General features: G+C 35.5%; 2 protein-coding genes across 11 annotated transcripts in view; one reads left to right on the top strand and one right to left on the bottom strand.

Annotated features, from left to right (window-relative positions):
• The window catches only part of LOC106079851 (DENN domain-containing protein 2A-like), a 41,426-nt gene extending 26,570 nt beyond the window's left edge, over positions 1–14,856 (bottom strand). The window contains exons 1-4 of one of the 10 annotated variants that reach the window (XM_056045015.1): positions 14,697–14,856; positions 13,771–13,860; positions 13,101–13,200; positions 11,164–12,764 (exon numbers count right to left, since the gene is read on the bottom strand). In XM_056045015.1, the coding sequence (XP_055900990.1) occupies positions 11,164–12,764; positions 13,101–13,182 (1,683 nt within the window). In that variant the 5' untranslated portion in view covers positions 13,183–13,200; positions 13,771–13,860; positions 14,697–14,856. Of the gene's footprint in view, positions 1–11,163; positions 12,765–13,100; positions 13,201–13,770; positions 13,909–14,144; positions 14,668–14,696 lie in introns of those variants that run through there. The other 9 variants (XM_013241078.2, XM_056045023.1, XM_056045017.1 and 6 more) reach the window with 9 other exon arrangements.
• A 58-nt stretch (positions 14,857–14,914) lies between these two features.
• Positions 14,915–18,224, top strand: LOC106079852 (60S ribosomal protein L27a-like). Its single transcript, XM_013241081.2, has 5 exons — positions 14,915–15,007; positions 15,269–15,332; positions 15,649–15,724; positions 15,932–16,106; positions 18,073–18,224. Exons 1-5 carry the CDS (start codon positions 15,005–15,007, stop codon positions 18,199–18,201), a joined length of 447 nt encoding a protein of 148 aa, XP_013096535.1. The 5' UTR covers positions 14,915–15,004; the 3' UTR covers positions 18,202–18,224.
• The last annotated feature ends 1,523 nt before the right edge of the window (positions 18,225–19,747 follow it).

The raw sequence follows: 19,747 nt of genomic DNA, 5'->3' as shown, positions 1-19,747 counted from the left end.
TCTGGACTGTTGTCTCAATAGTACTGAGTTCAAACCCTACCTGCTACCATGCCCTGACACCCTGCAGGAGGTTTTGGCTAGGACATAATAATCTTCAATTCTATAGGAACATTCCAAACATTCGCCTAAGCACTTACATGTCATATATTATAATTCACTATCTTTATAGAGATCTATAGAGGCCTACGTAATACACATGGAAGATCTACACAATGTATAATTAATTTATGAATTGAAATACATTTTTTTTAATTTAAATATATTTAAAGTTGTTATAGTGAATGTATCAAGACACTTTGCTTCCAAGATAGATATGTAATAGTGAATGTATCAAGACACTTTGCTTCCAAGACAGATATGTAATAGTGAATGTATCAAGACACATTGCTTCCAAGACAAGTGACTAAAATTTAAAGACACAATGGGTCTTGCCAAATGAAGCTTTTATTCCAGATTGATGGTGATGCAAGGTGTGCTACCCAGCTGGTCTAGTCATTCAGCAAGCTATTTACATATAGATAAGACATTGAGCATAGTAATGTGGAGATTAACCCTAAATAACTAGCTCACACTGTAAATTATAGCTGTGGGCGTTAAATGTCTGTTCTCAATACATGCTTAAACGTACAGAAAAAACATACAGAAGAAACAACAGTGTGCACATGGTCCAGGAACATAGAATGTTGATTCTCAAGGAATGATGATGAAATAGTTGGCACCATGTTGTTTTTCTTTGTTTCAGTTAGTTCACTATGGTATGGGTTAAACAGAAGTACTTCACCTTGGTGGTAGAATCTAGGATTGATAGACATGGAATAAAGTTGAAATTAAGAAATTAATGCTATTGGCAGTATCAGGCTCTCTGATGACATCAATTTCATGTTTTAAAATGTGTCTAGCTCTTTGTATAGACAGAGATTTCATCAAATGTGCTAAGTCCACCTTTTTAAAGATTTTTGATAGAGAGTAAATAATATATTCAAGCAGTTTTGTTTTCTTGTCTAATTCAAGTAATAATCATTTTATTTGTATAGATATAAGTGGTAAAGTAATTGGACTGATTCATTTGAACTACTGGGCTAAGAGTTAAATTGACAGATCAGTTAGACTGGTGCAAGTAAATGTAAACAGTAGGATCACTTATGAAAGATGTCTGTCTTTTATGCTGCTTCACAAATCTGACTGTTTCACATATCAGACTGTTTCACATATCTAGCTGTGTCACATATCTGGCTGTGTCACATATCTGGCTGTTTCACATATCTGACTGTTTCACATAGCTGACTGTTTCACACATCTGACTGTTTCACACATCTCTGACTGTTTCACATAACACAATAGTTCACATTATGTTGTTTTAGAATTTAGCTATCTAAATCTAGAAACAATAATAACAAAAATAAAAATACTTTGAAAAAAAAAAAAAAAAAGCTTATATTAAATTAAATTTGTAATAGATCTAGATTAACAATAACAAATCTGTGCAATTAGAAATTTTTTTACCAATTGTTTTTGTTTAGTGCACTTTCATGCTTTTAGCTTGCTCAGACGGGGAAGGGGGGGGGGGGGGAGATCTGAGTGAAGGTTAACATGACAGTTTTTTAAAAACAATTTATAAAAAAAAAAAAGTTGTATGGCTTGAATTCGAACTCAAGGGCTTAAGCCTCCTTAGGCTGATAGGATAATCAAGTAGCTAAATCTCTACACAAATTATAAAGGACGACCTAATTCTCTACACAAAGTATAAAAAGGACTTATTCAACTTGTGCTGCCACACTTGTCAAGTACCAATTGTTTTCCTTATTTGATACCAAACAAAATACTTAATTACCAATAGTTAATTAACTAATTGGTTAATTTTTTTTATTGATTAATGTGTTGTCATTGACAATTAATAATAGTTTCAATTTGTTTGAGAATAGAATTTGGAGAAATAATGTGTTCAAATATTGTACCAGACAGAGTGAGTTGATATTAAGATTTGTATTTAAAAAAAAACATGATACTAGACTCTAGCATCCTCCGTAGCAATTCAAATGATCCATTCATTACAGTGTGATGAGTACGTTTTATGGTGATGACATCCCAATGATAAGTTATGTTTTGATTTAGGATGAACTTAATGGTTCAAGAAGTACTAGTGATACTATCAGATCTACTACAACTTTAAACAGCTGCTATGAAATGTGTTCTGTCTTTTAACTAAACCAAACACTTAAACCATTCAAGTCTGAAACCCCCTTCAACAATTTCTTTAAGGGACCTGTACAGATGAAAACTTTAGTATAAAGCCAAATGAATATTCTTACAATGAAGAGTCTAAATAAGCTGCGTTGGTACCTATAACGAAGTAAGTCTAGCAAAGAATTATCACAAGTATAAATCCTTGTCGTGCGCATGTAAAACCTTAAAGACTTACGTTTAGGAGGCACTGGCGCTATCACTAAACTTAGTCACTCGTTTTGTGCCGTTTCTTGAAATATGCTTTTAAAAATGTGAAAACTTATAGACCATAGTTCAATGAGTACACTGCATCTCAGAAACAACATTCACCTAAAGGCTAGATTCTCTGAATTGTTGCGAACAGGCCTAGATAGTGTAAAGACACTGTAACGGCAACTTATGAGCAATAAAAACGCCACCCAATTTGCTTTGTATTCCAACTTGATTTATGCTTGGTTTTTCATTGATTTTTATTCACTTCTGCTAGTTTCCAACATTTAAATTATAACAAAGTGTTTTTTTAAGTCATAATTTTGGTGTTAAAGTTAAATAGCTTCCTTACAGCACCCCCCCCCCCCGAGCCTATATTGTTTGAAAAGACTTTTGACAAAAAAAAAACGAGGTAAAGGAAGAACAATTTCAATTATGCCATTCACCAAAGTGACTGAGAGACTGTGAAGTGTGTTGCTGGTCAATTAGAAGACATGGAACTACATAGTATTACATCGTAAATAATGATCTGGCAGTTCAGGCTTCATTTATTGTCTTAATACAAAACAAACAGTTGGAGAGCTCTCACGAAGGCCGCAGGACACAAATTGGAGGCCCAAAGAAAAGCCTTTCTAGAAGACAGGAGCAGAAGATGTAAATAAAACTTAAATAGAACCCCTGCAGACAACGGTAAGTCTGCATGCTTCTGCATCAGCTATGGACTAAGTCTAATATAACACGTTTCAACTGAGTTTGCCTAGTCCTGTGAAACACTGTACTCATCTCTAATCTTCAATGATGAACATATTTTGCAGGCCTTCTACAAAACGTATTCATGTGCAGTTAACTAGACTGCAAATCCAAATACAACTGAACATTCTTACATTTTGCTTTTGAATGCTACACGAATTTCTTTCTGGAGAAAGGATTGAAGAGACAGCAATGGAGTCTGAGGGGAGCGCTACGCGTTCTCCTTCGTTCGGAAATTCAGAAATTCGTTTTCCCGGCGTCTACATTACTTTTGTTTTCTCGTAATTAGAAGAGCGCATGTCAAAAAATGTAAAATTAAAAAGACGCACGTCAAATTAAATCAAATAAAGAAGGAACAACACTGGCCAGCGCTGTTATGTGAGAGACATTCGAGGTACGAATAGCGCGAGGACTTCTTAATAGACGTGATTGTCGTAAGATCATTTCACGTCAGTGTTAACTAAGACGTCTCTAATCGCGGAGCTTCTTTTTTTTTTATCTTTCCACAAAAGTCGTCAACATAACGATGTACGACAGTGGGGAAAATTCGACCGTTCTAACATTAGAAAGTCGAGAAGAATTGCGTTTAGAAATGTCTTCTTCCAAAGAAATTTTAAACGATTTTTTCTTAGAAGATGAAACAACGCGTCAAGGTTTAGGTCGTATGGTGTCTTTTGCTCTACGTAACACAAATCTACCACACAAAATGTTTTATTACAGCAATCGCCTATATTTTCGTTAAGGATTGTGTGTGTGTGTGCGTGGTTTTTTCAAGTGCGCACATAAAAAATACAAACCTTCCTAAAGACACAATTTTCGCAGCAAATATTGAAATGACACAAGTTCCTTCCCGAATGTATTTGTTGACAAGTTTAAGCTCAAATCTCCACCATTCAAACAATCTGAAACGTTTGTCTTAAGCTTTGTCATTCATGTCATGTCACTCAGAGCCCAAGATGTCAGATGTCAATGGCACAACATTGAAGTCTACTTAGTCTTACCTTATACACATTTATATATACACACACACGCCTTTTGTCTATCAGTCATTGTGAAGACCTAAACTACAACTGTATTCAACATTTCACACATAATAAGATCAAACAAGTTCCAGCGTTCTATAGAGAAAGGGTCTCACGTTTTTTGTTTTGTTGGCACCGGGTCCAACATCGGCTAATACAACTGAGCAGGCTTCAAACAAACAAAATGCTTTGAAAGTAGCAGGAGTACTTCCCCTTTCTAGACCGTGAAGAGACCTCATACAGATAGAATGAAAAGCTTTACATCCACAAGTGTTGTGTGCCCGATCACTTTTGGCAGTAAAACTAAAATGTGAACACATCATTCTAAAAGGGGAATTGTTTTGCGTTTTCAAACTCAGTGAAAGATAAACTAATCGAACATAACAAAACTCGAGTTCTGTTCTTCATTCGGTGAACTAATAACCTTTAGATGAAGCAATTATCCCACGGCGAGAATGTCTGTATCACACAAACTGTTGATTGTTCCTGATAATGCATAACTCAATTTGACACATTTGAATACACTGATTTGCACTTTGATGGTAGGACAATGTCAAACTGCATGTAGTCCATGCTTAGTTTGAGAATGGTAGATACTATAACAAACAAAATTACTACGTCTGTGAGGGAAATGTGCCTCTTAACTTGAGAATCAGGCGTGTCAAGAAACAATAACTCGAGACATACTCAACTTGTTAACGGGAAGGTGATTTTCATTTTGGCTACCAACAGATGTGTGTGCAGGTACTTCAAAGGTATAGGCAAGGAACAAAACTCACTCTTTCCTGTCTCCATAGTTCTCTACTCTGCGTGGACACGTTATTCAAGGGTTACTGTTAGTAACCCAAATACAAAAAAAAAAAATAAGAAACTGAAGGAACTAGAGGGAAAAAAAAAAGAGAGCTCGTTATCAGCTACTATTCTAAGTATCCAATGAATCTGAGATTGATCTGGATTTTCAGAATTTGTAACAATGTTGTCATAAGCTCTTGTGTGTGTGTGTGTGTTGTTTATTTTTAAATGGAATACATGGGCGTAGCCGGGGAGGGGGAGGGAGGAGGGGGGAATTTTGTGACTGTGTTATCTTTAATTTTGTTTATTGCAGGTGATATTTTAATGTTAAATCATCACTTGCCCCAGTGCAGCCAAGGGTGGTTTTGAGTCCCCCTTTTGAGGTTAACTCCCCCCCCCTTTTCTTCAATAAAACAAAAAAAAAAGCAACCGACAGTGACCCAATTCCATGAGCGTAGCTAAAGAGGTTTTGAGTTTACCCCCCCCCCCCCGAGGGTTTTCGCGCATTAAGCCCCCCCCTCCTTTTTACATAGAGTTTTGAGATTAAAAAACCCTCTTCAATATTAAACTACAAATTCGATGAGTTGCAGTCACTAAATTCCATAAGAGTAGCCAAAAGGGTTTTTGTGGTTAATCTTCCCCCCCCCCTTTTTCAAATTAATAAACTAAAGCACATATAAAGTTACTAATTTCCACCATCGCTAGGCATCATTAATAATGTACAGAATACGTATTTTTTTAATAGTTTCAAATACCGGAAATAATGCTTGGCGGACCCACTAACTGGCAAGTCGGGCTTCTACTGTTTTTCCAGTCACTTCAGGAATAACTGTTCTACGCCCACACACACACATATAAATATGTCAAAGTAAGCCTAAATAGGTGAGTATTTGCATAAAACAATAAAGGTCTATAGAAAACAAAATTAAATACTCAACACTTTCTGATAAAATAATTGGTTCATGTTTTTTTGGTAGATTTATAAATTGTCATCGACTATGAATAATTGTGCTAAATTACAGCTGTATGCGTTTTAGTGTTTTGATACTTCCTCAGTTGTTGTTGTTGTTTTTTTTGGCTTGTAAGTTGTTCATAGTTTACAAGGCAATTGATGTTTGTTTATAAGTCAATGTGTTTTTGTAGAAAGGAAACCATTTGTGAAAATAAGACAACGTTGCTTCAATATGCATACATTCTTAGATATAATCTTGACATTAACAGTTAAATATGTTATTATGGCTCTAGCGATCTTGCATTTCTTATCACCTTATTGTCTACGCAAGGCTTATCTCCCTTAAGCTTAGCGCGTTTTTACTAGATATTCCATATAAAAAAACAAAATTAAATAATTACCAATTATAAAATAATTCGTCAATTTTTCGTTTGAGTCGTGTTTTGTTAGGGGCAATGAATAAATGAGCAAAGTTCTAACTTGATCCGAGACTGGAAAGTGGGAGAACTAACGTGTACAAAATGTGTACCAGACAGACAGACTTGATGGAAGCTTTGTAAAAAAATATATAAAAAAAACAAAAAAACGGAAGTGTTTAGCTCTACAGGGCCTAAGTAAGAAAAACAATAGAATCTGTTCTTGGCATGTGACAAGACGAGTGGTGTAGTAATTTACTTCCTGTCTCTACTAGCCCATACAGTAGGCCTAGGTGCACTTTGTATTAGATTACAGATAAGGTGTAAACAGTGTCATCAGAAGTTGACAGCAGCCTCAGCTAGCACGATGTAAACTTGACTTTTATCCCCCCTCCATTACATCTAGTCTGAGTAGAGAAAATTAATCACATTTCAAGAAGTACGTGTAATGTTAAGGGTCTTACTGTTCCCAATCCTACCAGGGTGCCAAGACGCGAGTCTTATTTAGAAAGGAAAATACTCAAAGTATACCCTAACCCGAGTCCTGGGTTTAAATCATTGAAGAGATTTGGGATTAGTTTTAAATTTAAAACATACCACCAGCTAATAAAAGAGAAATGAACTCCGTTGACAGTTGTTTCATCAGAATTAAAAACTGGTCTGGTAATTAACAACGATACGACAAACATAATGCAAAAGCCATTACTTGGGATGGCTGTCCCATGGAGAAAGTAGAGTACTTCACCTACTTGGGTAGCATCATAGATGAAAAGTAAAAAAAAAGTAAAATTCCCCTTTCAGGGCAGATGATGTTAAGGTCATCAGTTTCTGTGCCCCATGGTTAACGAGGGTGTCATGTGGCCAGCACAACGACTAACTACCTTTACTTTTTCCCAACTAATGTCAGGTACCCAATAGAGCTGGGTGGACTCGGAGGCGCCGAAGATCCCAAAATTAAAAATTCCAGTCTTACCCAGGATTCGAATCCCGGACCCCGGTACGTAAAGCAAGCGCTTTACAGCTCTGCCACCGCACCTCTTATAGATGAAAAGGTGAAAACAAATCTGCTGATCTTTCAAAGAGATACAGCTTAAGAAATTATGGACAAGAGAAACCTTGGCAACAAAAATTCGTCTCTTTAATGTTAAGGCCGTTTTGCTAAGGAGTCTGTGTGCATATGAGTGCTTCTATGGTGACTGTGAGAAGTAGTTAGCAATCGGTTGGTGGCAATGCAATGTGAATGTTGCAAGATAAGCGACACTGTCGTAAGCTGTAGACCAGACGACTCCAAAATGCCACAATGAACAGACGTGTGTTTTTGTTGTGAGTTAACGTTTATTTAAAATACTTTTTCATATTATTTCATAAGTACACTACATTTGTTTCATTTCATCTCAAGTTATTTTTTTTTTAATTGTAATGAATGTTATTTGAGTTTTGTGCACAAAGAAGTGATTCAAGTTATTTCAAGTTTGATGCTAAGCTATAATACGCCTATAGCGGTGTAGTTGTCTACCAGCAGTTTGGTGCTACAAGTCAACCACCGTCAACAATAGGGTACAGAAAAGAAGATAAGCTTTAAAAAAAAAAAAAGAAATCAAGAGCTGTAATAGTAGGCTAGTAGCTACTAACAAACACTTTCATGTCTGTTGAAATGCTGGCTTTATTCATGTTAGATCGTCCCTATAGATATATTGGCCTAAAATAAATTTAATTATCCCCTCTATCTGTTAATTAGCGCATTCTTTCGACATGTCAGCAATGTGGATTACTGTGTTACAATAACAGACGGGTCTGACAAAACAGTAACATTTACTATCACACTTTCCCCCAAAGATGAGCAGAGATAATAGATTGAAGGGAGGTAATCATCACTGTACCAAACGGTTCATGTGACTATACGACTTAATGAGCTACAGAGAGTCACTTCCCTTCGCTAGTTACAAATTATTTATAACGAGGCCGGTGGCAGTGAGCGCGTCGTAGTGGTAATATGAAAAGCTATCTGACTATACAAACGAGGCTATCGTTAAGTGCAACCGTGAGTTTAAACAAAACCAGGAATATCCACAGAGCTGTTCCAATCAAGTAGGGCCTTGGGTGGTGGTGAGGGATGGGTGGGGGATATTGTGCACATGGAAACAGAGAGGGATAGAGCAAACACAAAAACACTGTCAGTCCCTGCGATTACAGACTATAATAACAAAACAGTAGGATTGTGGCGATGCTGGTCGACATCTAGGACAATGTTTCGTAGCATTTTTTTAAGACAAAAAAATAATAAAAAATTGGAGGATTCTATGTTCAAGATCAAACGATATTTGTGTTGTTGTATGAACTCTCCCACTTTGAGAACTACATTAGCGAGACAGAACGATGTAAGCAGCACACACTTTACTCACACACACACACAATGTTTTCATCTTCATTTCAAATGCTTTTTTCTTAATTTAAACACTACTCTCGAGCCGCAGGTGACTAATTGGTTAAGCGCTTGGCTCCCGAACCTGGGGTCCTGGGTTCGAATCTGTGAAGTCTGGCCTTTTGAAATTCGGAATTTTTAGGGCGCCCATGAGTCCACCCAGCTCTAATGGGTACCTCACTTTTGTTAGGGAAAGTATGTCTAAAGGAGGTTGGTCGTTGTGATGGCCACACGACACCCTACTCGTTAACCGTTGGCCAAAGAAAACAGATGACCTTAACATCATCTACCCCATAGATAGCAAGGTCTAAAAGGGGAACTTTACTTTTCTTTTTTTTACTCTGGCGCCGCTACGGGGCTATAGTTTGCCCACGCACTAAGTAACAGACACTTCATCAGCGAGATGTACTGATCAACTATGCTGAGAATGTGTCATCGGTTTTGTCACGTGACGGGAACAAATGTAAATGACATTTCGGTACAGGTCATACTCACCTTAGCATGAACCGTAAATGATTACTTGATGATATTCAGCCATTCAACTCACACTTGCACTGGTGTACTGGGTGTCAAATAGTTTACACCGGGGTAAAAAAACCCGTGTTACTTTCACAGCACCCGAATAAGTGTTGTTTTTGACCACAGCTGGGTGACAGGGTCGAATAACATCCACCACCATAACCACATCAGCATGAGAGTCCTATAGTTAACAAGCAGCCCTATGCTACCTAACTCACGGTGCCCCCGCTGCGGTGAGATGAGGAAACCGTGTCTCATATTCTTTTTCACAGCCCCAGACTTGCTGATCTCCGTCTCAAAAGGTTTGGGAAACAAAAAAATTCTCGACCTGTGTGGTGGCATGTATGCACTACGCAAAACAGCAGGGTTTCTGTCCAGGGCTTTAAAAAGAGAGGATTTGAGCCTCTCAAGCCCTCATTCAAATGGAGTTTGAAGATGATGACCTAATTTATTTACCAGCAGGCGTCAGTCACCATTTTCTTTTTAAAAGCATTGGACCACACACAGACTATAAGAAACATTGCAAATTTATCATTTATCACAGATGACCATGTGCATGCAGTCGACAAAGTTTACCAAAAAAAAAAATACGAAAATAGGAAATGACACATTACTATCACGTTTATAACATGGGAAAAGGGAGAGGAGTCGCATAGGCCTATAGACAACAATATCTCATGCATATCTAGAATATAACAAGCAATCTTATCAGGAATAATTAACATCCCGGTCTAAAGAAAAAAATGTCAACTGGAGTGACAGACACGATGTGCAGTTTTAAAATGAAGCATATGCTCTGTTTTAATTTTTAACAAGCGGCAAATGTCTAGCAGATAACAAGTTTGGGCCAACAAGCATTGAAGATATCTTCAACATAGACTAAATGGACCTCATTTACTAATCGTAAACAAACACATGATTCTCTATCTCTACTATACAAATTAAGTAATACACAATGGCTATCATGTGACAGGATTTTTCGTTGTTTTTTTTATATTATCACGTGGCTAAATGTTGTTTGTTTACGATTGGTGAATGATGTCCATTGTGTAGAAAAGGCATTTCGGAACTATATATATATATTTTAGTATATCTTAACATCGGCCTTTTATAATATGGCATTTCCTCATATAGACTAGTATGACAATGACAGTAGACCATAATGCCTTTGTCTATAATCACAATTTCCGCAAGATGTTTTTTTTCTCTGTAATTTAAAAACATTAAGTTAAATAAATGATTCTACAATCTTGGAATTCATTTAGCTAAATTTCCTTTTATAGCTCATAGCCCAATGTTCCAGTTTTGGCTCAATTCTGTGAGATTTAGATCTAGTTATACACGAAAGTTTGAAAACGCTTTCCTCTTCTAGAAAATGGACAGCGGGGTGTGGGAGTGGGCAGGGTTTGAACCCGGGACCATCGATAAATCTGAACGACAGTCTAGCGTGCAAACCGCACGACCAGAGAACCAGCAGACTAAGTGACCACTTAAACTTTCTTTAACTTTACCAGGAATCGTAGAATGTTAAAGCTGGGCTGAATTAGGGATCTTCTCCAATCCAATTCAAAAAACCTCTATCTCCATCAGAAGCGTCAGATGGGCACCCAATACTTCTACCTTTGGTCCCACCAAATCATTGAAACCAACACGTACTACATCAACTTTCTGCAAAAAGATTTGATCCTAGTTTTGATTTCTAAAGCAAATTATAAGTAACTTACCCAACACATTATGTTAAGCTTGCTTGATTATATTCAAATTGTAATCTCCTTCAGCAAATTAGATCACTAACATTCCCTAGGCTAGATCAAACAACACACATATCAACCACAAACAATGCAGTCAGCTACTTACCATTTGGTTGCTTTGTTCTGAGAACTGCCTCTTTCTGTGGACATGTATCTTCATAAACTCGTGAGGTATAGCATATCCATCTGGGTCTAAAACAGCTTCATAGTCCGTTTCATAAGTACTTTGAGTTTTCTGTGAGCCGTCATCATCTTCAGTATTCAATGAGCTGCTTCGGCTGGAATGTAAATTCTCAGAGCTGTAGCTCTTCCGTAGCGGGAACCTCTTGCTAGAAAGAGGTTCAGGTGGAAGCTCATCACTAGGCTTACGTGACTGACTGGCCTTTCTGGAGAACAATGTAGCTGATTGAAAAGGGGAGACTGGAGACGAAGGAATGACAACTGGACCTTCATCCTGAGGCGCTGTGAAGTGTGTGACTGGCCTGGGCTTCAATTGAAAAGGGTTCTCTTTAGTAGGAGTACCACCAGAATTTGGGCGCAGCCTTGGAGGTGGGGGCCTGGATGGAGGCTGTTGCCGCATGAGGACAGCATGGTCTTTGCTGGATGTGGGCAATGGTGAATTAGTCTGCTGACAAATTTTGGATACTCTGTCCTTGACAGACAAAGCACCACTGCTAACTTCTAATTTGACTGCCTTAGTATCTTGACTTTCTGGATAAGGTTTATTTTCACTTTGAGCAATCTTTACCTTGAGATAATCATCGTGAGCATGTGTACGAGGAGGTTTCGGCGGGGCTGTGATTCTTGAACTTCCTGTTGTGTCTGAAGAGGAATCTACACATTTTGACTGATCAGAACTTCTATTAACTTCTGCTACAGCTTCCTGACTCTGCTTACGTTGAATTTTTAGATCTGTTTGCCTTGGAGGCTGTTGGGGTAAAGGAGGCTTCTGAGCTGGTAGGTTAGTTTTGGCATTGTCTGTGACTTTATTGGACAATAGAGGAGGCTTATATTTTTTCTTAAGAGCCTCAACCACAGGACTTTTTTCTGTGTCCCATGGTTGGTTGTACACACCATCTGCATCTGAATTGTGTTGGTCTTGTTCCTGAACTGCCTTAGTGCTAAACTGCCTTTTAATGGCCTCTGGTTTAACAGGGAGATTTGGCTTGGGACTATCAAACAACTTGGTTCTTGAAGCCACACTAACTCCACTATTATGATTCACATCACAGCTAAAAGTAGCAACAGTCTTTCGCCGTTCTTCTGAATTTTTCCGTATGGCTTCTTTTCTTTGCAACTCAACTCTGGGCTGGAAAGTGGCCTTTGAATCTTTTTCAGGCTTGTTGACTTTAGCATAAAGATCACTTACATCACTGAAAGCCCTTTGCACCTTGATATTTTCTGAATGGCCAGGACTACCTGGAGCTTCATTTGCCCCATTGTATTTTGAAGATGATGCAGCCTCCAGGGAGCTTATCCTCTCTGATATCTTTGAACCATGATAGGCTCCTTGCTTTGACTGCTGTGGTTGAACAGATTCAGCACTTAATTTTCTGAACTTCAACTCATCATTGCCCTCATTAGAGTTTTTGGTCACTTGACCACAAGGTGCTGGGGGAGCTGGGTATTTCTTGGCTGGCAGTTGGTGAGCAGGAGACCCAGGAGGTACTTGAGGCCTAGTTGGTGCCATTGGTTTATCTTTTTCACCTTCAAGATAATAATAAGAGAAATAAGAATTCAACATTTTCATACAAATGTATTATTATTGTAAAAAAAAAAAAATACTATGAATTTTAGAAAAGCTATTTATATTGTTTATTTTAAGACTCATTCTTGACACTGAATGCTGTTCACTATCAGTCAATGAAATAAAATAAAAGAGAACACAAATTAGTATAAATGTTAAATGAAATGTTACAAGTGACCAATTAGTAATAAATTTTTTAAGACGAAGAAATGAAATGTTAATGATTTAAAATCAATGGAAATATTTTTAAAACTTTAAATTTATGCAAAATGATAAACGGAAGCATTTTTCCGTACCATCTTCAAAGATCTTTTTAATATTGGTAAGCTTGCCTGGTGGCAGTTGACGAATGCTTGAGTCTCTGTTGATATCTGACATAACCCAACAATGTGTTGGCTAATCAAAGAAAATAGACATTTAAAGTCAGTTAGTAATAATACCAGAAGAATACAACTAAATAGAATGAAAACATTCAAGCAAATAAAAGATGATCCGACATTACCAAGTAAAAGAAGTAAATGCCCGCTATTCAAAGAGATGATCCCATGATATATATATATTGAAATCTAATAATCCTTTTTAAAAAGCAGTAAAAAAACTAGAGAAAAGGGTGTTAGTGATGGTAGATATAGACAGATATCGGGATCTATCTACTATTAAAAGTAAATCACTTCTCTACTAGATCTAGTCAGTGGGTTCACGATCCAAATGTAGTAGAGTAGTATTATATTTGTAAAATATAAGTTATTGCTCATCACTTGTCATTGCTGCATCTGCAGTTTCCTTGTTTTTTTTTAATATCATTAATCATTTTAAATGCTTGCCAGGATAGATCTATTTATCTATTATTATAGATAGATTTAGTTATTAGTAACTAAATTTAAGTTCTAGATAGATCTAGTATTCTAGGTCTAGATCTATGTCTATAGAGTACATTGACTAGATCTATCATCTACAATTACAAACCTTGTCAAAATTGAAGCCTTGAAAAGTGAGTCTTTATAACTTTCAGTAATGTCTATATCTAGATTGACTATATAAGTATATTCCTATTGTCTATTGACTAGATAAGATTTATCTTGACTTACTTATCTATATACATATATGATATAGTTAGTATATAGACTTCTATAATAAATATATAAATCTCTAGAATGTCATCATGATCATCTATCTATACAATATAAATAAGCATTATTTATAAATTATAATATAATGATTATGTATCTAGAATCTAGATCTAGTCAATCTAGAATATATATAATTATAATATAATATAATAATAAATCTATTATAGATCTAGAATCTAGTGACAATCTAGACGTCTAGAATCTACTTACCTAGTCGCTTATACTATATTACTTATATAGTACATTACTCTACTGACATTAGTAAGTTATAGTACTGACGGCGTACTGTCTAGACTAGAGTCTATGCGGATTTGTATCATCTAGTAATACTAGTAATAGTATTTGTACTGGGTAATCATGAGTGGAACTGAAGTGAAAACTAAGCCTAAAAGCAATTTCTTCTCTGATTTTTTAAAAATTATAATATAATCATAGATAGACATCATAGATGATTAGATTTAGATCTAAATTCTAGATTCTAAATCATTTTATTCATATCATGAAATGAAGACTTGTTCTTGAAATTTGATTAATTTGTGATTAGTGTCGTAAGTGAGAAAAATAATATTGAGCAATATAATTCAATATAGATCTATTATTAATATTTCAACTTGTAGACTAGAGACGTAGAGTCTATGCGGTTATATTATAACAGTTACACAAGAAGATCAAGATGTACTAGACCTCTAGTCTAGACTCTAGAGTCTAGTTAGTCAAGTCAAGTTACTAAAACTAAATACTAGTAAATACTAGATCTATTACTGTATCCACTAATCCAGGAATCAAGACTAGATATCTATCTAAATAAACAAGATAAGTCTAACTAAATATTCTAAAATCTAAATCTATGTAGATCTATAGTCTATATAGAATTTAGCTAGATCTAGATTTATATTATTTTCTATATATATATAACTAGATCTCGGAGTTAACTTCCGAGTTGGCTACGCAGTTATTTGCTATGAAATTGTCATTGTTATCTATCTTGAGCTTTAGGCTAGCAAAGTTTGTTTACTACACAGAGTTATCGCGCTTGCTAACTTCCTTTTCCGGTCACTATAAGCTGAAAAATGGTAGGTAAATTCTAGTGAATGTTAAAATCTATCAAAATCTTCTTGTTTTCCCTGTAGATCTACAGTATTTTATTATGTTAATAAAAAGCTTTGTATCTTATGTCAATTTTAAGAATATATTTACTGAATTTAAAGTGGATCTTTTAATTATAACGAATTCTAAAAGCTACGAGTGCCATCATTCAGTAAATAGACTATAATCATGTAGAACAGCAGTCTTTTTTATTGCCAACATTACGAATGTCCTTTCTATTTTAACAGACCACTAAAAATAAGAAAACAAGAAAGCTTCGTGGCCACGTTAGCCACGGACATGGTCGCGTCGGTAAGTAGACTGTTAGGATTTACATTCTAGACTAGTTATAGATCTCAATTTAGATTTTAGATAATCATTTCATAATAATTATTTAAAATAATAATGATTTTCAGTCATTTCAGAGTAACAACTTTAACTTGTACTGTCACTGTTATTGGATTGTTAAGAATAGACAGTCTTGAGTTTTGTGTTGACTTTAGTCTTTAGTTTATGATAATGATGTGCTGCTAGATATATCTTAATTTGCTTTTAACTTTATTTTCAAATTTTGGTTGTGCTGTTGCATCTCACCCTAATTTTATTTTAATCATTTAATTTCTTAAAGGGAAACACAGAAAGCACCCTGGTGGTCGTGGTAATGCTGGTGGTCAGCATCATCACAGAATAAACTTTGATAAATAGTAAGTTATAATCTCAGCTTGTTTAGTCTAGTCCAGTCATTTTATGATTTTTCATTAAAATTATAGCCTGCTTTTTATAGATTTAAATGTCTTGGAGGGATTTGAATTTGTATTATTAATGGTTAGTACATATGACTACGTTACAAGCTGCATTGTGCATATCTAATGGCTATGCATAATAAAATACAATGCTTTTTTTTCCCCCAGCCATCCAGGTTATTTTGGTAAAGTTGGTATGAGATATTTTCACAAGACCAACAATAAATTCTTCTGCCCTTCTATCAACTTGGATAAAGTTTGGTCACTTTTGAGTGAGCAGTCCAGAGCTAAATATCTTGATACCCCTACTGAAAAAGCTCCAGTTATTGATGTTGGACAGGCTGTAAGTTTGTTTTTTTTTCGTTGTTGTTTTGTCATTTCATTATTACTAACTTTCCCATGATTTGGTATAGCTGCAAGGCAACACAGGTTTGAATTCAGAGTTTTCCTTCTCCTAGGTGGGTAGCCAGCCATGGCTAACGAGCCCCTCCTGCCAGAAGATTACTGGTTAAGGCACCAGTTTCTCGCCTCTGCCCTTCTTCTGTTAGTGAGAACAGTTCGCCTGACTCAATATCTGAGCCGCACATGAAGGCCAGGAGTTGGACTGGATGTCAGAGGCTATTTGAGACGCATGCCATTAGGGAGTATTTTATAGGAAAAATCTGGAGCTGGCGACTCTAAGGCAGTTTGCAGTACCCAGTGCTACACTCTGGCAGAACCTGCGACGCCGCTGACCCCAAACTGTATTGGCACTGCCATTCCTTTAGATACATCAGCTGCGTGTAGTGGGAGGAATTGGTGTGGGCGGCATAGTTCCGACCACAACTGATGCCCAGGCATTCATTTCATTTCCATGAGATGATCCATAGGCATAGTCGCTTCGCGACTGGAGGTCATATATTACTAACTAATGAGCGTTCCCCAAAAAGAAAAGCTAATACTTAAATCCTATCTGTGATTGATCTTCTAGTCATGTGGATTCTAAATGTTCTTGTTGAAGAATTTGCACAATTATTAACAATGAGCATGTCAGCAACTTGGGTCTAAAACATCTTGTTTTTCAAATGACTTAGCAATCTCACTGAAATTACACTAAGCAATAATCTTTTTGTGAAATGATTTGTGTCATTAAAAAAACAATGATTTTACAATATGCCTTGTGCAAACTTTTCAGACAAAAATTTTGACTGCATATATTTTTGATGCATAGTCAGAAATAAATAGTGAGTAATTCTAAGGCATTTGTTCACTTTCGTCACTTGTATGCTGAATGTAATCACTATAATGACAAAAGAGGTGTCATTGTTTTGAACTTAGTTCAAAAGTTCTGGATGGCCTGTGAGGGTTTTACAATTTAAGTATGCAGAGAAGATATTAGAGACCAAGTTAGTTCAGTAATCAGACTCCACAATGGTCTGCAACTACTGTCAAAACCACAAATTAAACCAAAGAAAAAACTATGGCCATATCACAAGGTCCACAGAGCTCACAAAAAAAACAACTAAAAAACTTCCTTTCAGGGACAGTAACAGAAAAAAGAAAGCAATAGGAAGACAACATAAAGGCTAAAGGAATGGACAGACGTAATTGAACGAGATTCTAAGACAAGAGACATGAAGGAAGAGTCTGCAGAGTCAATATGTTGTTGATGTAGAATGAATAATGGTCCAATAACATTCTTGATACTTATTTTGGATTTAGCAATCATTGCGCTTTTTTACTTTTTTGAAAAAAAAAATCATAACATATCCCCACACCTCCCAATATATAAATTCTTTTACCTGTGTTAGTGTGCTTTGGCAAAATACCCGGTACTGTTAATTATTATTCTGTATTTATAAAATTTAAAAAAAAAGGATACCAGCATTGTATTGCTGTAGTTTTGCCTATATTTTACAGTATGAGCTAGTATTTTTATTTTAACTGGGGGCCATAGAAACAGACCTTTGCATTATCTGCTCCAATAGATCATTCATCTACATTTAAAATTTAGATCTGACATGATATTTAAATTTATTTATTTTTTTTTTTATTAGTTTTATTTTTCTGTGAATTTAGTGGATAGTTTTGGACAACTGCATAAGGGGTAATGGGTTTAAAAAAAATAATACTCTTTGATTACTGATATTTAAAATTTGCATTATAGCACCACATTTTTATTGGTTGGTGCACATTTATATTTAAATCCAGTTTTGCACTCCACTTGGCTATGATCTAAAAAAAATATTGTACTGTATGTTTTGATTTTGATACCAAAAAGAAAACAGCTTCATCTTCATTGTGTTTAATGAAACTTGCTTGTTTTACAGGGCTATTACAAAGTATTAGGTAAAGGCCATCTTCCCAAAAGACCTGTCATTATCAAGGCAAAGTTCTTCAGTAAAGTTGCAGAGAAAAGAATTAAAGAAGTTGGTGGTGCTTGTGTGCTTACTTCATAGTTAACAATAAACTGCAAACTTTTCTTGTTTGTTTGTTTTTTTATCATTTCTACAAAAATTTTATGTTGTATTATTTTTTACTAGCTATTGTTTGGTAATAAAAAAAAAATACATCTTCATTGCACTGAATTAAACTTGCAATGAATAAAAATTGTAGAAAGTAGGTCTAGAAGTGAAAAAACTTTGCACAATTATTTCCTTTACCTGACATCAATTTTAATGAAATTATTAAAAACCATTGTGAACGTCTAGAAGTACCATAAACAAAATTCTTTGGTTTTAAAAAAAATAAATTTTGCACAATTATTTCTTTTACCTGACAAGAATCAATTTTATTAAAATTAACTATTGGTAATACATTATTTTGTTGTACAAGGGAATGAATTTGTATTGACTGATTTGATGTAAAGCTGAATTAGGTCGAAGCTTTGAAGTTAACCTTTCCACTTTCATAAGCGCTTCGCTAGCACAGTGGTAGAAAGTCAGCTTGGTTGTTTCCTTTTTTTTAAAAAAAAAAATGCATGTAAGTGATCACCTTGTTTGACTGGGGACAAAACTTTCGATTAACGACTCTATCTCAGAAAGCTAAGAAAATTTAACAGACTATACAACAATTAAACTTTTCTATACAGCAACTATCAGCAGTCTAATCAATTTTGCCATCACCTGCTGGTGCGGTAATACTTCACTGGCACAAAGACTTAGACTAATTAAAAAAGCATCATATATTACTCAAATACAGCTACCATCTCTTCACGATTCTTATAGACAACCTGCACCCATTAAACCACTGTTACATAAGATCTGAACGAAGTGGTCGTCTCCTTTCCATTAGGAGTAAAACAGATTTAAAAACTCCTTTATCCCACTATCGGTCATAGTGTTACAAGATCAGCTTCGTCATCAAGAAGTACATAGAAGGCGAATTCATAAAGCGCTGGTTGTGCATGTGTTTCGTGAGTGAATGTTGTTCGAATTTTTCATCCATATTGTTTTTAAGTAGTTACGCTGAGGTTGTCAAACTGAATTTCCATTTGATTGGATAAATACAATTATCTTAAGCTTTCAATTACCCTGGTACCGGTACATCAAAGCGCCAGTATTTGAAAAGCAAATGACGGTCTAACTATATACAGGAGCTATTTCAGATACTAATAATCTTTATTATCCATAAGGCAATTTGTGCATTTCACCAAACAAAACAATTATAGAAAACCAAAATTTCACACCAGACTCACTCTTAATGTGAAGAGTTTATATCAGTTTCTATTTCATGATTCGATTAAGTTAAGTCAATGTACATTGTAAGTCTAGATCACTAATGATGGTTACATAACTTTTTATAAAGCTTATTTCAACTGTCTGTTTAGTAAAAAGTTTCTACACCTTAGTTCTCCCACACCCTAAGTCGGTTAATCTGAAATTTTTCTAAATTATTTATTTTACCTGACAACACAAGAATTAATTTTAAAAATTAACCAATAAGTTAACTATTGGTACCGGTAATTAATTATTTTGTTTGGAAAAAGGGAAAGAAATCATGCTT

This window comes from Biomphalaria glabrata, chromosome 10, assembly GCF_947242115.1.
Source record: "Biomphalaria glabrata chromosome 10, xgBioGlab47.1, whole genome shotgun sequence".
NCBI lineage: Eukaryota > Metazoa > Mollusca > Gastropoda > Planorbidae > Biomphalaria > Biomphalaria glabrata.
Note: the sequence above shows the minus strand (reverse complement) of the source record. Positions and strands in the feature narration are given on the sequence as shown.